At 34.3% G+C, this 18,589-nt stretch overlaps 1 protein-coding gene across 1 annotated transcript in view; it reads right to left on the reverse strand.

Annotated features, from left to right (window-relative positions):
• Positions 1-549: 549 nt before the first annotated feature.
• LOC127949379 (glypican-5) overlaps positions 550-18,589 on the reverse strand; it is a 168,552-nt gene continuing 150,512 nt past the window's right edge. The window contains exon 8 of the mRNA XM_052546502.1: positions 550-1,374. Coding sequence (XP_052402462.1) covers positions 1,232-1,374 — 143 coding nt within the window. The 3' untranslated portion in view covers positions 550-1,231. The remainder of the gene's footprint in view (positions 1,375-18,589) is intronic.

The raw sequence follows: 18,589 nt of genomic DNA on the forward strand, positions 1-18,589 counted from the left end.
TATCTTCTCTTGGAGCTCTGAGACTGCAGTACACAAGAGGAAGGTGTGCATTTCATAGTCTCAAATCCTCTCCTGCTCCTTCAGTGCTGAAGATAAATGATGCATTTTGTCTAGTAGATTCAAGATGAAATGACATTAACACATTTTACCTCAATAATATGACACATTTCTGATATTCAATGAGAAATAATGATGAGCAGGACCTGATATGGTGCCTTATTTTGTCCACGTTTCTCAGTGGTCATGACTTTTGTTATAATGTACTGTAATTTGTTACTATTGCTCTATAACAGAATTGCAAGACAAACTCAGAATTATGAGACAAACTCAAAATGGTAAGAATTTCGAGACAAACACAGATTTAGCAGATTTAGGTAGCTGCACATTTTATCTTAGAATTCTCACTTTTTTTAGAGTTTCTGCAGTTCTGTGTTTATATTCCAAGACCAGTTATGAGAAATAAAGTCAGAATTGTAAAATATAAACTCAGCATTGTGAAATAAACTTTTTAAATAAATTTAAAAAGTGATCATATTTTCCAGCATTCAACTTCATGTGGCAGATGTTTAGTTTCATTATCTGTTTAATGTCACTCTGTAACCAAGAATAAATACATAGTAACTCAAAAATTATTTATACACTTTGTTAAGGTGCGTCATACGCCATTTCAGATGAAAAGAAAAACAATAGTACATTTAAAAATGCTGAAAAAAGGAGGTCATTTAGGTACATGGTACCGAGACGTATTCATAAAGCAGTATGTGACATCAGAAATATTGCATCATTTCTATAAAAAAAAAAACATAAACAAAACAAACAAAAAAACGCTGATACGTGCAGTGCTTATTTCAGCTCACAACTATTTTTTGAATATACATCATTAAAGAATTCAATTAATTTTTTTCTCTGACTGTGTTACTCTGAACCCTGTAGAAAAGACATTATTCAAGGCAGTAAAGTGTTGGCAGAATATTTAGTAGCCTGTTATATTTATGATAGAAACACTTTGTGATTAAAAAGGTTTTGAAAGGACAGTTTTTTTCTTATTTTTCACTCTCAGGCCATCTTCAGTTCTCATTGCATCAATTTTTACGATCAGTTTCCATTCAAGAACATCTCCTCGCTGGAATTTCACCCTCAATGTTTTAAAAGCTGGCACGTTTTCTTTTCTTTCTGAGAAACAGTGTGGAAAGCAGTCTTGAGACTGGGGTTTAGACCCAGTTGGCTGCTGTTACCCTGACAACAGCGCAAACGCACATATCGAGACCAGAGCCAGCGGGACGGTCTGTGCTCCTCTTGTGCCAGAATTCATCTGATCAAAGCCATTGCTTTGTGGGTGATGGTATCGGTGATTGTTGGTATTTTCCGGTGTCCCTGCAAGAGAAAAGAAAGAAAAATGTGAGTCGCTGCACCAGAGGTGAACTGATCAGATGGGTTTATTCAAATAATGTGTTTTCAGTGTGATGAGGAATGAGGATAGCCAGATCAAAAACAACTCAACATCACTATCAAGTGTTCCTGGGAAGTTCTTTCTTCTGAGTCGTGATGAAATAATCATGTTTTCAAAAACAAGTGCACATGACGAACTGCTAATGAAGAAATAGCAAAACAGCTAATCACAAAATAAAAATGTATTTGGTTTATGAGGCAACATGATTGGATTTGAACTAAATTGGATTTCTCATGATTTTTTTCACACCTGATGTACATAATTTGACCATCGTTTATTGTAAAGGTTGGCCTGTGTCCATGCCATCTGAGATATAGATGAATTTGTTTTTTCATCAGGTTTGTAGAAATGTAGCATTCCATCACTTGATCTCCAATAGATCATCTGAAGTGAATGGGTGCCGTCAGAATGAGAGTCAAAACAGTTGATAAAAACATCACAATAATCCACAGCACTCCAGTGCAGCAATTAACATCTTGAGAAGTGAAAAGATGTCTTTGTAAGAAACAAATCCATCAATACATAACATTAAACTGTTGCTTCAGGCTAAAATTTGAGTCCATATCCATAACACACTTTCTCCAGTAAGAAAAGGCATTTAGTCTGAATCAAGAGACAGCTTAAGCACAATTCACAAGAGAAAAAACAGTCCTAAACAAATGATTCTGATGTGAGGACAACAAGAGATGGGCTTTATCACTGGATGAAGCGTTATTACGGATAGAGGACTGATGTTTTAGTTGGAAGCAAAAAGTTAAAAACATCTATGTGATGGATTTGTTTCTTACAAAAACACAGGTTTTCACTTCACAAGACATTAACCAATGGACTGGAGTGGTGTGGATTGCTTGTGGATTACTGTGATGTTTTCATCAGCTGTTTCGACTCTCATGACGGCACCCATTCACTCCATTGTTGAGCAAGTGATGGAATGCAAATCGGTACATATCCCCAAATCTGTTGCCATGAAGAATCAAACTCATCTACATCTCGAATGGCCTATGGGTGAGTAAATATTCAGCAATTTCCTTTTGGAGTGAATTATTCCTCTGAAATGCTGAATGCATGCCCTAAATCTTAAAATTAGGGCTCAAATGTTTCCCAATTTAAATATAGACATTGTTGGCTTGCAAAGAATAATTAATAATCAAATTCCAACATTGCTTAAAGAAAACATCAGGCAACTGGTTAGTTGTGAGTTGAAACCATTTTTCAACAAAAAGGATGTGTATGTTTTCAACATGCATTCAGCGTATCCATCTGAGCTTTAAAATCTCAATCAAATGGATGTACATAACTGTCACGTATATAACAAAGTACTCGTGCATAGTTTCCCAGCGTTCCTGCCAGAGGAGCTTCACCAGCCAAACATTTCAAGCGTCCCTCAGCAGGATCCTGCTCTCAACAAAACAGCTCTACATATTTCCTACCATTTTGTTTGGACGTTGCACATACTTTTTTAACCCCCGAAGAATCATTCAAGACAAGAACTGCTCACATTTCTTGGCATTAGACTGCTTGGGAATATTTATGTTTGAATTTGCTTGGCAAAACAGAATGCATTAATAACACAGTACGGAAGGGTCTATACACATTCAACGAGTGAATGGACTTACAAAGGGAGCATACAGGGTGACCGAAAACCATTGTCTCACTCAAAGAGCCACAAATCATGGTTGAGCTTTTGTCAAATAAATCTGTGTGGACTAAAATTTAGCAGATATCGATTCTCTGCTCTGATGTCCCCAGACGGTCATTTTAAAGGGCTGATCAGAGACACACATGGGATATTTGGCAGCCCGCTGGTCTGACTCTAGACATCGATCCTCGTGCATCTTCAGAAGCGGCTCAATGAGAAGCGCTCGCATCCGATGGCAGTCGAGGCACAAATCCTGGAGCTCTTCAAAGTCCAGCACAGCTTAGAGAACACGCAGAGCAAACAAAGATGAACAGAACGGACTGAGCCTCTGATTCTGGCAGCTCTTCACACCAGAAGAACAAAAGCAGATATATTGTAGGATGTCTTTTTGTAAACCCACTATGACATCTGAAATCAATGACCTCACATGCTTATGTCGACTTTAAATATGCCTTCTTTGTCATTTATGTTCATAAACAATCAATTCTACAACTCACCTCTCATTGAAAGTTAAGATTTAATAATTGTTCTTGCAAATTAACATTAATGTAAACGCCTTTAAAAATAAATAATATATTTATAAATAATATAATAAATAATATTATATTAAATAAATAAATATAAATAAATATTATAAATAAATAAATAAATGTGTGTGTATCAAGAAGTCTAAATATATATATATATATATATATACTTAGATAAAGCCAAAATAGTAAATATTATACAATAATATGTAACAATACATTGCATACATGCATGTGTATGCAACAATTCATGTAATATTTTACAAAGGGAGGAGAAGACTCATCTCATGTCAAGGGCTGTCTGACCAATCAAACGTGGCGATATCTGAGCAAATGACTCTGTCACTCAGTTAAATCAGACAGATGTCAAGATGGACAGGGTGTGTGACATGCTCTCATCCTCAAAAACGGCACAAAGTCAAACACATACAATTACAGTTCCGCCTTGAGATGTCGCTTTATGTCCAACGCAAAACCAGAGCCACTTTAACAACACGTTTGGCTTGACGTCTAACAATTAAGATCACACAGATTCAAGCCAGTCTCTGCATTTGGTGCTCTGATGGAGCATGCGTGACTGTTGCGCAGCTGTGTTGGTCATTACGAGTGCTGGCCTGATTCCTCTGTCCCTCCGGACCTGTGTCAGACAACATTAGGGAGAGGAAGACAAGAGTGATGACCCGTCTCCTCCCATGCATCCCTGCTTTCCTCCGTCTCAGCACAGCGGCGCAGGAAGAGCGAAGATTGGCAGGCGTAATCTGAGAGCTCCTGCTGATTACTTTCTGGACACGGACAGAATGCATATCAGACCGAGAGCAAAGACAAACGCACTCAGGATGAGGCCAGAGAAGCCAATAACGACAGATGCATCTCAGTGCATGGTTAAAGGCCACAATCAATATCTTTCCAATTACAATTTAGCTCAGGAGTCTAAAGGAATGGTCCATGTGATCGCTTTTAATCAACCATTAATCAATTAAAGTAAAATGAACATTTGTCCATCCTAAACGTACAACATGCAAGTTTTGAAGACACACTGGGCCACAGTGCACTTTGTGACCTGCTTTAGATGGACTACAAATTACAATTAACATTTGAAAATTGAAAAAATGATGTTTGCACGAGAAAGTATTTAAAGTGCAAAACACAACTTTGCAGTTGGATTAGCTAAACTATTACATTATTAAAATTTAATAACTACAACAACATGCCAAAACAACTTTTTATAATTAATTGTTAATATTAATAATTATTACAATTATTAATAATGATTAAATATATTAAGATGAACTATTATAAATAATACAAACAAATTATTATTAAATACAATTATTAATATTATCATATTATTTCATAATAACACAGCAACAAAAACACAGCAACATTTATTAATTATTATCAATACTAAATAATTATAAAAAGAACAGCAACACTTTTTTGTGATTACTAACATCAAATAATTATTAAATAATCATTATTATAAGTTTTATTAATACAAAATAATTCTGAATAAGAATATAAAATGAAACCAACAAAAAACATTGTATGATTAATTATTAATAAAAAAGTACAATGCTTACTTATTAAACATTATTTACATTGTATATAAGTTATTATATTTAATACATTTTATTTAAAACATATTGCATTTGAAATTAATTATGAATATTAAGAAATACAGAAATAAATTCTAATCCAATACTAATTCTAGTCTATTTTCCCATGTGATATTCACTTTAAACATGTCTTAAAAAGTGGTAAATGACCAGAAACAAATGTAGCATTTGAGAAACTATGAGCATGTTAGCAAACAGAGGAGTTTAGCTGTGCATCTGTAGCGATACAGTCATCTCTTTGTATAGTTAGACAGTGAACCTGATGTCCTTTTTGTCCGAGCTGATTCTCTCCAGCCTCTTAAGGGACAGAAATGCAAAAACACGTGTCGGTGTCGGCCTAAACATAAAACGAGCATTAGCGCCAGAAGAGGCTCAGATAATGCAGCAAAGACAAAGTTGGAGGCTGATGTAAAATCAATGCAAGTTAAATCTCTCGGACCTCAGAGAACAATGATCAATAACACAAGCACCGGGAAGAAAAAGAGCAGAATAAAGAGGCAGTCGTGGGTGGGGACGCAGGAAGTGAGCTGTGTCTTACTCTACATGCCAATTCTTAAACGCAGAGAAACATGCATGCAAACCTTTAAATATGCAAAAAGTTTACAATAAGTTTAAATATGCAAATGCATTAACGCACTCAAGTTTGTCATCTCACAAGTTTTTTTTACTGGATTCACACATGCTTAACCGTTCACAAATGTCATCTCAAAGCAACACGTCCAGCAGTTTCGTGGGGTGCAATGTAAACGTTTCCAGCACTGCAACTATAATCCCAAGAACTTCTTTGTTGATGATGAATTTATTCATATGTTCTCCATTAAATAACGTGCCAGGAATGCATTCAGTGTGAAATGCAGAACAAACCGGAAAGAAACTCCACAACTGTGAACATTTAGATACGCAGGAATAATTGAGCCAAACGAACAAAACACAAACAGCAAAACCCTTCCAGAAATCATGCTCCATAGTCGAGAGAGAAATCATTTATGACCCATTTAATACTACGGCTGTGATGACATCCAGATTCATGTTAACAATTTAAGTTTAAAATGCAATTATATCTCCATTATATATATATATATATATATATATATATATATATCTCCATTATATATATATATATATATATATATATATATATATATATATATATATATATATATATATATATATAAATATATATATATATATATATATATATATACACACACACACACACACACACACACACACACACAGTATATACATAATTATTTAATAACAACAGCAACAACCACAACTATTTTATTATGAAATTACTCTTATTATTAAAACTAAATATTTAGTATGTAATAGATTTAATGAATATGACATGGGGAAATCATACATAAATTTATGTAATAATTATTTCGTATTTATTAATAATAATGTTTTTTAATATTATAAACTATTAAAATAATTATTACATTTTAATTAATACATTTTACAGTGAATTTTATAGTCATTGTATAGTAAAATAAAGTATTATAAAATACTAAAAACAATATATGTCTTGCTATTTATGTACATTTTTGTCAAAATAATTTAATAATTTTTTTTTTGGCTATAATATAACTTATGTCACAAAAAAAAAAAAAAAACAAATTATTTATTTAGAACCTATATAAAAAGCTGTGCAGAATTTGATCTACAATGCAAACCACTGAAAAAAGTATTCTATGATTTGACACTTTGAATAATATATATATATATATATATATATATATATATATATATATATATATATATATATATATATATATATATATATATAAATAAGCGCACCGCGGGTCATGTGACAAGAACTAACCAATCAGCTTCATCCTTTCCCGTAACAACGTTGAAAGCTCAGCCAAGATGAAGGAACAGCTGATCATAGTTGTATATGGATTGCAATTTTTAAATAAATTTAGTAGCAGAGCTACTGCGAGCAATTTTTAGAGCTGCAAATCCATTTATCCTTTGCTGAAATTTCTGCATCTTCATGGAGAGAGCACGTCATTGTTGCTTAGCAAAGACAGACGCCTCATGAGCGCTTCTGCCCGAGCGCTTTGGAAAGGAGGAGAAAGACGCGACTAGCGTTTTCCATGCGTTTTTAGGCACAATATGTGAACGGCCCCTAAGGCGCTCGCTCACTCAGCACGCGCTGAAGGCTCGTTGCAAAATGTCTAATGCATTTAACAGACCAGAAATAGAAGATCCTCCAATAACCAACAGGTCTGGTGTTTGGGTGCACTTCGGATTCCCTGTAAGCTATAATGGTGATGACAGAATGAATGGTAAATAGTAAGGTCTCATATCCACGGCTATAACGTAAATGAAGCCTACGGTGATGTCTTTTGTCCTGTTTGAATCAGTTGGAAATGTCTGTCTAAATGCTGCGGGGATAGTTTGTTGCGTGTATGCTTCTCCTTTTTTTAGTCTTTTCCCAGATACTGACACAATAAGGTGATGTAGGCGTAAATGAGTTGACATGTTTCAAGTATTCCCGCTGTTGTTTTTTTTTTTTTTTTTTTTTTTTTATTCCCGCTGGTGTACCCTATTGTTATGTAGCAGATGCGACCGTTGTTTTTTTATCCACCACTTTCTTGCCGTCACCATTATAGCTTAAAGGGAATCCAAAGTGCACCCAAACACCAGACCTGTTGGTTACTGGAAGATCTTCTATTTCTGGTCTGTTAAACGCATTGGCTATTTTGCAATGAGCCTTCAGCGCGTACTGAGTGAGCGAGCGCCTGACTGAGTAGCCTAACATAAACATATAAGTTTGTGTTTTTTTCTTCTTCGGGGGTGTCAGGGGCGTTGCCTGTTACGTTGTTTGGGTTATTGGGCTACCTTGTTGAACGCATATCATTATATTTCAATTTTTATATATATATATATATATATATATATATATATATATATAATTAATTAGTTCAATGAACCGGTCGGTACATAATGTGTACCGCGTACCGAACCGAAAGCCTCGTACCGAACGGTTCAATACGAATACGCGTATCGTTACTATGTGTGAATTGGTGCAAAAAGGAGTTAATAAAATTAAATAAGCAATCAAGCAATCATATTTACAATAAATGAGAGTTAAAGATGATTGCTTGATTGCTTATTTAATTTTATTAACTCCTTTTTGCACCAATTCACACATAGTTTGAGTGACAGCTATATGTCACAAAGAGTGAAGTGGCACATGTACTAAACTCATCAACCTTCAGCTTTTCACCCTGAATAGTGTTCGGTTGCTTTTGTGTTGGCGTCTGAATGGAAGCGCTGTGAGAGTTTCTCTTTATTTGCTGATTCCACTGACCTTAAGAGAACAGCAGTGCTGGTTCCCAAAGCCCAATCCCAGCATCGCACTACCATCTGTTGACTTTACTGAAGAAAATAAAAAAAAATCGAGGAAAACCGTTGCCTTAAATCTTAAAAGTATTTAAACTGCATAATGAAATACATAAATTACACTGACAAATAACAGTTTGAAAATGTGTTGTTTACTTTTTATTTTAAGTTGGACTTAAATGTATTAAATGGTGATTTCTTTATAGTGTGATTATACTTAATTCATTTTAACAAAGTATCTACTTAGTTAAATTGAGGAAACCCGTTACCTTGAATTTTTTTTAAACATGTAATTACAATTCACTTTTTACTGATTTTATCTTATTTTATTAATTTCTTTAAAGTTGAAAATTGTAGGTTAATACTAATACCAAAGTACTCGAAAGTACAAAAATTGTTACAATCGTTAATATATTTTTCATGCACAGAAAGTGCCGTTTTCTAAGTTTTATCCATACTCCAGTATACCGCAGAGAGGAGCTCAGTTATACATCTATTAATTAGAAAATATGTAACGAGCTTAAATATTTACCATCAATCAAATCAGCTGCTAGAAAACAACAAGCCAACCTATATTCAGCGGACTGAGGCTTGTTAATGAAGACAGAAAACAAGAGGAGAGACAGAATGAGAGAGGAAGAGCGGAGCAGTGGAGCACTGCAGGAGGGAGTGGAGATGAAGCCACCTGAGAGCCTCCTGAGAGCCCACTCCACGGCCCCCAGTCCCCGCTCTATTCATTCACACCGCCTCGACTCGCCTCGCCTCGGTCAAGTATCATGGCACACCGATGCGCTCTGCTCTGTGTTCTGTGTGTGCTGTGACTCTGTTCCCTCTGCTGCAGAGCGTTTATTCTAACGGGGGTGAACAGATGTTCAATGGACAGCAACTTTCCACTTGTGGCCGTTCCTTAAACTCTACATAAAAACAACTATTAATACTGTCAGTCTTAAACATAAAAAAAGAAAAAAAAAAGCTTAAAACGAGAATAAAAAATAAAGCTTAAAAATTAGAAAAATAATATATGTACAAAAATGTGGAAAACTAAAATAAAAATGAGGTAAAATGCATTCATCAAAATATTAAAAACAATTAACATAATAGGAAAAATACAATCACTGAAGATAATATATATATATATATATATATATATATATATATATATATATATATATAAAATCTATATTTTTAATACAAAATCTTAAAGTGTTTAAAATAAAAAAATAAAACAATAAAACTAACAAAAGCACATTACAAAATTAACATATTTGGTGTATTACTAAAAACAAAATAAGAAATAAGAAATAGAAGTTGAAATAATACAATAACTAAAAATAAAATACGGTAATCTCAAATAGCATTATTAATAATAAAAATCATTTTAAAAATAATTACATATATATATATATATATATATATAAACTGACAAGCAAATTAAAGACTTACTAAAACCTAAAATTACAAAAAATCCAAAGGAAAAAAATGTAAGTTATTTTAAAACATTATAAAACTATTATATTATAAAAAGAACACTAAAATAACAATGAAAAAACATGATTTATCAACTTGCCCCGCCTCCAAAAATTACAAAACTAATTCTTCCTCTACTACTTTTTATCATCTAGCCATTTCCATTAAAATCACATCAAAAAACATGACAAACACAGGAAATATGATATGTTTCATACTTAGATTAATTAGAAAGTAATTTCTTGCATTATTTCCTTTGTCAAAATTATTCCATATCCAGAGTCCAGAATCCACAGTCTAGGCAAAACTTTCTCATTAACCGTGTTGTTCATGTGTACAATATACCTATAATCAAACACACCTGATAAAACATTTCCTATATGATTCCATATTAATGCATACAGTATGTATCCAAACTAAAACACTTAAACTGTCACTTACTGTCAAAACGAGATCAAACTGACAGTTTCTCAGTCTATCAGCTGACAGCTAATGCTTGTGGCTATTTTTAAACTCATCATAAGCTCATCCTCTTATCACCTGTATAACATCGCAGTAAAAACAACAGATTCTTTTTTGGTAATTGTAACACATCTGCTGTTCACACTTACAGCAGCCTTCCTTCTTTTTACCATATCGCCACCCTTCACACATTAGCACCACAAGGCCGTTAAAACAAAAGTGATGACATTTGGAGGAAATTATCATTAAACAACCGTCACAGAAATATATTGACACAATTAAAATAATCTCAAACTGTTCAAGAAATATTTTGACTAATTTCTTAAGTGCTTTTGATTCAGCAGCTGTCTAAAGAGTTTGACACATGATGGGAAAAATAGCATTAAATTGACATATTTTTTTTTTTTAAATGTCATTAATTGAAATTAAATAAATCATAAATATCATATGAAAATGTAAAAGATTGAAAATAAATGAATACATAAATCTGAAACTGAAAGAAAAAGTGAAATGTTGGTTGGTAACTAACTAAAATAAAATAAGTCTAAGCAGTAAAATTACTAAAAAAAATGCAAGAATATTTTAGAATATATATTTTTATGAATGTAGAAATAAAAAACACATGTAACAACATAATACAGACAAAATATATCAATACAAGTTACAAAAATTACTAAAACTGAAAATTCTGAAAAAAAAACTGAAACCTCACAAGATAAAAATAAAAGCTAACTCAAAATATTAATAATTCGTGCATAAATACTAAAATAATAAATTTATTTAGTGAAAATTCAATTAAATAACTTGCTCCGCCTCCAGGAACGACATCACTTAACCCTCCCTCCTTCCTTATTTTATCTACAAATTTCCTAATATATAAAATCATGCAAAGAATCATTAAAAATCTACATTACATAAACAAAATGGAAAGAGTTTCCTATTTTAAATAATTATAAATAATAATTTCATAATTATTCCATGTCGAGTAAACAGTTTGGGCAATATTTTTTCATTAACCGGCTTGTTCATGTGCAAGAAATCCCTATTATTCAGGCGATGCAGAGGCCAGAGACGTGACACACATCCTGCTCCATTACATCACTGTCAATCACACAGCTACTCCTGACCTTGCTGATGAATATGAGAAAAATGAGTGAACTTCCAGCGTTTGATAGATGATTGAAGGCACACATCATTCATGTGCTCCTCCACTCGTGCCAGTGCAGTTTAACACGGGTCGCTCTGAAAGGCTGTGTCCCCCTGGAACAACATTAGACGAGACCTGCTGCTTGGAAATTGGACAATCTTAGAAATTATAGACAGTCAGCCAGTCACGCTGGACATCAGAGCAAGAGTGAGTTTTATGAGTCGACTTAAGTGATGCACAATTACAGCTAATGACTACAAACACTACACGGCCTGCAAAAATATTACTTACAACATGACGCATTTAAGTAGTTTGAGTGGCGATAAAACCAACACGTTAGCTGATTTGACTTTTTTACTTCTAAACAAAGACAAAAAAAAGAAAAGCAAATGATTTGCAGTAGGTATGGGCTTCACTCATGCAGCCGCAGTGCATGATGGGTAATGTAGTCTTAGCTAAGTCTGTCACCTGCATGTTTAAAGGAATGGCTTTTAATGCATTTAAAAATATTTTTTTAAACAAAAAAAAAAAAAAAGAGATTTTACCAATAATAAATGATATTATTTATATAAAATATTATGTATTGGATTATATTTAATAAAAAACAACAGCCATCATAATAGTTGCTAGACCATTCAGTCAAAAGTACAAAAGCAGCTCTATAATATACAGCATTGAAGTTAAAAATGCTGAGATTCTGCCAAGACTATGTGCTCTGGAACAAATAATAGATTATTGAGACGAAAGTCTACCCGTTATATTTATGTATTTATGAAATGTGTCTCATGTTTAGTGTTCCTGTAGCTCAACTGGTAGAGCAGTGTGTTGTCAAGCGCAAAGTTGTGGGTTTGATTCCCCGGGAACACATGATAGGTAAAAATGTAAAGCCTGAATGCACTGTAAGTCGCTTTGGATAAAAGCATCTGCTAAATGCATAAATGTAATTTAAATTGAAATGTTTAACAACTATAGAGACATCACAGTCAGTGGTGGATTTATGAGCGCTGATGCTCTAGAGCTCGCGTCTGCGTAAACATTGATGCAAATTTTCAAACAGACGTTATCTTAATTAACAAATGGCATATTTGAAGTCCATGCAAGTTTATTCTGGCCTCAAATGCTTTTAAAACTACATTCTGTGACACAAAACAGTATAATTGTACGCGGAGTGATACTAACGGTGGAACGGCTATAGGAGTTCTGTTGCAATCTAATATCGTCACTCTTATCAGCTAATCAGATTCGAGGACCAGAAAGAGGTGTTCACATACTATCACAGATGAAATGAATAAAATACAATATTTGTCAAATACAGCACCATCTGTCAGTAATAAAGTTTAACATGAACATAAACAGTACTATTTAAATACCAATAAAGTAGGGGTATTAATGCTTTTATCAGTGTTCTTTGATAAACGTGACTAAATATAACATTGCAACTACAGTAAAAAGCTGTTCTCAGCATGTAGAGCATGAATTGATTGTCATGCATATTTGATGCATCATATACAGGTTTGTTTCTTCCAGAATGTGAAACACAGATTTGTGAGCATTATTGGAACTGAGGATGTTAGAATAAATCCGAATCAAATGTGATCGCTGTCATGCGGTAGATCTGGTCAATCGTGAAACAGTCAGTGTCATCATCAGAGCTGTTGCAGCCGCTTTATGCAGCTGAAAGTGAACATTCTGGAAGAAACAAATCTGTATTTGATGCATCAAATGTGCATGACAATCAACATATGCTCTACAGTCAAATGCTGAGAACACAAATCAAATCAAACATTCAACAAACAGGATTTTCAATGCATTCATGTTTTTAGGACATCAGATACCAGCTCTGAAGAAAAGGTTTCCCCAACGGAAACTGCAACATCTAAGTGCACTCATCTCTTAAATGCAATCATTCTGACATGACTTGAAGTGTCATGGGGGTCTAAAAGCCCGACAGCAGGAAAAAGCAGATCTGAAAGGCTCCGCGTTCGAAGGCCACGCTAAAAACAAGGACCTTCAAAGGTTCTGACCCTCCAAAAGTGGAGAAGAGCGGGAAGGATGAGTGGCAGAGGAAAGCAGAGACGTTGCATCTTTCATGAGATGTGCTTCCTGGCAGAAGTAATCTAGGTCAAACCAGATTGACTTCCCGTGATACCGGTGCTGGCAACCCCTCCTAATCAAAAATCAGATCGGCGCTCCCAGCGCTCTCGTTCAGATGAACTCAATACAAAGGAACATCGCATTCATTTGCTGGAATAAAAACACCTGTGCACGTATCTAATGAATTGCTATTGCACTTTTTTCTACACGCCAACAGAATCTAAAGGATTTTTCTTTTTTTTTCTTTTTTACACCTGTGGTTTGCTCTAGAAAAGGAGCATGTCTTTACATTGTTAATCATTTCCATTTTTTTTTTCCTGCATTTAATTGTATTAGTTAAATAAAATGCTGGTCATTTAAAAGCATGTCTACACAATCATTTGTACATTTATTTAATGTTAATAAAATAATAATAATAATAATAATAATTTAGAGACCTATGAAATTGGTTTATTTTTACCAATTGCAATCATTTTAAATCAACAAACAAAGAACTGCTATTTAAAGTTTATTAAAACATTTATTTAAATTACATTATGAAAACAGTTTCATATATATATATATATATATATATATATATATATATATATATATATATACCAGATTCTGTTTTATTTTTATATTTTTTATTTAAAAGCATGTTTAAAACAATTTAATCTTTTGTAATCAAATGAAATTTTTTGGCAAACATAGTACTGCACAACTTTGAGAAATAAATTTGACTGTGTTTGCGTTCTCTCCATCTTGGACATGATGAAGCCTGTAACTATACACAAAGTAAATCTAAGTATCTCTCAGCACAGAGCCTGAGAAACACACATGAGAAACATGAAACATCTTATAAAAGTGCAACTCACAACAAAATATCTGCACTTCTGTGAGTATTTCATACCGGACTGATCTCTGAACTTCAGACGAGCAAGACACTACTTTGTTCTTCTAAGACTTTCAAGATGGTGAAACATGAAGCAAAAACTGACTACAAGCACAGCTACATGATTACTATTACAAACCCAGTGTGCACTAGAGTGAAAAATGAAATTCTGTCATCATTTCTCAACCTCATGTTGGTTCTGTATTGCATCTCTTTCTTCTGAAGGTATTTTGTTGAGAATGTTGATGTCCAAAAAAATATGTTTGTTTAGAAAGTATGAAACAGTGTATTTTAGTATCATTTTTGTGTCATTGAGGATATTATTATATTTTCCATTTTAATTTTAGTTAAAATTTGATCAATTGTGTTGCATTTCAGTAATTTTAGAAGTTGTTTTACTTTATTTGTCAATTCTTTATTACAGTTTTAGTTTGAGCTATTTTAGTACATCAAGTTCATGATAAATGATGACTAATGTATATAATATATATGCTTACAGCTCATCCAAACTTCTTACAAAGCTGCACAAAGTTGAGCAAACATGTCCAGTACAGTTTTAACACTTCATTAGTCTTTTCTGGTCTCACATCAAAAGTGAACGTGGTTCTACCCCAAAAGATATTCATCAGCTCATTAGCATATCAGCCTCAGTGGGATGTTTTTGCCTAAAATCACATTTGCATAATGAATTAAGGTTCTCCCATTTACTCTGTTCTTTTTCTTGTTAACCTCTCATTAACCTTTTTGTTAACAGTCTTGGCACTCAGATCATGCTGAGACTTGTCCCAAATCCATCAAACAACAGGGCAGGTTTCTTACTCGCCTCATTAGGCTGAAAAGCAACGACATAACTATTAAAGTTCAGTATAATGTACTCTGGACTGATGGGAAACTGTTGGGTAAAACTGACCCGAAGGCCTGTATTTATTTTCTCAAAATCCGTGCAGAAAACCTTTGGTCTTTAGGAAAGCGCTCCATCAAGCATCAAAACATAAACCGCTATAGTGCCACAGATCTCAGCGATAATTTATTGGGTTTCAATGAACGCAAGCCACTTCTACACCTAACGCTTTGCAGTTCCAGCAAAGTTATATTTTGTGCGAGAAACGGTGTCATTTTTTATTTACTAGAAACTGATTTATTTATCTTCTCTCACTGAGCAGTCTCTCATCCTCGCTCCATCTCCAGCAACAGTAAAATATCAAAAGCCTGCGATTCTGTTTCATCCTCGTAAGTTACAAAGTTGTGAATTTTAATGACGGCCAATTTCCAGGCTGCCTTGTCCGTAATGAACCCATCAGACGGTGGGCCGTAAATGCTCTCCGCTGGGTTATTTTAAAAGAAACAAACAGGACGCTTGTGCAAACAGCTAAAAGCAACTAAATACGGTCTAGCTCATCTATTTCAATCCACTTTAGCCTTCAGCTCAGAATATGATTGGCTGAAATGAATGTTTCATATTGTCTCTGCTGCTTTCTGAACACTTATTTAAAGTCATGAAAAGATGAAAGAAATGTATGATTTACAGAAAAGTTTAGAAAGTCCTTAGGCACACAACGATACGCAGTCTTTATTTATACATATTTACAACACACACACACACAGGTTTTTACCTGTATTTTGCATTGCACAATGCATTGAGTTGTGTTTCGGGGTTAAATGTAAATAAATAATATAGCAGCTATATGCAATTAATTTTATTTATAAATAATATATATATATATATATATATATATATATATATATATACATATATATATATATATATATATATACACATATATATATATATATATATATATACACATATATATATATATATATATATATATATATATATATATATATATATATATATATATATACACTGTATCTTCAAGCTGTGCAACTATCTACCGGTTGACACATTTCTACCATCACATTTCATCCCACCCAGTCTGAAGAGCCTCTCTCACACACACCATCATACATTACTCTCACACTCTTAGAAACCCTCTTGACATTTTTGTTTACACGTGCTTCTTTTCAGGGTCCGCAGACGGTTTTTTCGAGAGCTTGTAAACTGAAAATCCAGGAGGCCATGTTCCTGATAGCTGCCAGAGCTCTGTCTGTTATAAATAGTTGAGCCTCATCTTCATGTAGCGCTGCCCTACAAGAGGGAATTTCAGAAGCACATAATTTGATTCATGACATTCCTTGAGAGGCCATTTATGGTGTGAGAAAGGTACGGGCCGGACCCGAGAGCTCTCGCTTTGAAGTCTGCGCAGATAGCAAATGAATTCCATATGATACAAAATCCATCCCATGCCCTCAAGTCTGACCATATCAGGCCATGAGTGCCAGAACAAGAAGCGCTGAAAGCTTATTATCCAGCAGAACTAGTGTTAAAACCAGGAGAGTGCAGCACGGAGTAACAGTGAATAAAAGAGTTAGTGCTACAGATTCGAAAGAATAATCCGAGACACATCTGGAGACATACATGTAAGTAACTACCAACCTAGCATGGTAGCATTTACATTCATTCATTTAGCAGATGCTTTTATCCAAAAGCGACTTACAAATGAGGACAGTGGAAGCAATCAAAATCAACAAAAGAGCAATGATATACAATTGCTATAAAAAGTCTCAGTTAGCTTAACACAGTACACGTAGCAAGGGATTAAAAAAAAAAAAAAAAAAAAAAAAAAAAAAATTCCACCAGGAGGGAACATTTAATTTAAAAGTGCGTAAAAGTGACTTTGTGCTTCTTTGGGATGAACAATCAAGCGACGTTCACTTGGAGTACGCAAGCTTCTTGAGGGCATATTATTCTGAAGTAATGAATTAAGGTAAATGGGTGCAGAGTGGTGGTTTAGCATTCAAGCATTAATGCGTTGAATTTTATGCGAGCAGCTATTGGTAGCCAGTGCAAATTGATAAACAGAGTTGTGATGTGCATTATTTTTGGCTCATTAAACCTTTATATTGCTGTTATGTTCTGGATTAATTGTACATTTTAGATAGAACTGTTTGGAAGACCTGCCAACAGAGCATTGCAATAGTCCAGCCTGGACAGAACAAGAGCATGAACAAGGAGTTGTGAAGCATGTTCCAAAAGTAAGGGCCTGATCTTCTTGATGTTGAATTAAGCAAATCTGCAGGACCGGACAGTTTTAGCAATGTGGTTTGAGAAAGTCAGCTGATCATCAATCATAACTCCAAGATTCCAAGGTGAAATTGTGATTAAATTATGGATTTTCTGGAACTACAAGCAGTTCTGTCTTGGCAAGGTTGAGTTGAAGGTGATGGTCCATCATCTAGCAAGAAATGTCCGTTAGACAAGCTGAGATGCGAACAGCTACCGTTGGATCATCAGGATGGAATGATAGGTAGAGTTGTGTGTCATCAGCATAGCAGTGGTATGAAAAGTCATGTTTCTGAATGACAGAGTCTAGTGATGCAATGTAGACAGAGAAGAGAAGTGGTCCAAGAACTGAGCCCTGAGGCACCCCAGTAGTTAGATGTTGCGACTTGGACACCTCACCTCTCCAAGATACTTTGAAAAACCTGTCTGATAGGTAAGACTCAAACCACTGGAGTGTGGTTCCTGAGATGCCCTTTGCCAGTAGAGTTGACAGGAGGAGCTGGGGGCAAACCCCGTCAAAAGCAGCGGACAGATCAAGCAGGATAAGTATTGAGGATTTGTAATCCGCTCTTGCCAGTCTTAGGGCTTCAACAACTGAGATCAAGGCTCGGTTGAATGTTCACTTCCGAAGCCAGTTTGGTTGCTGTCAAGGAGGTTGTTCTGTGTGAGAAAGGCAGAGACTTTAACTTAATTCATTTAGACTTTTATCTTTGATTTAACTTAACTGAGTTGTTTGTAACCAATGCACTTTTAATTATATAAATGTGATTAAACTTCATATTAATTTCAGTAAATGTAACTTTGGTTTGCTTTAATTTTAGTACTTTAGATA

The sequence above is a fragment of the Carassius gibelio genome, chromosome B1 (genome assembly GCF_023724105.1).
Source record: "Carassius gibelio isolate Cgi1373 ecotype wild population from Czech Republic chromosome B1, carGib1.2-hapl.c, whole genome shotgun sequence".
Classification (NCBI taxonomy): Eukaryota; Metazoa; Chordata; class Actinopteri; order Cypriniformes; family Cyprinidae; genus Carassius; species Carassius gibelio.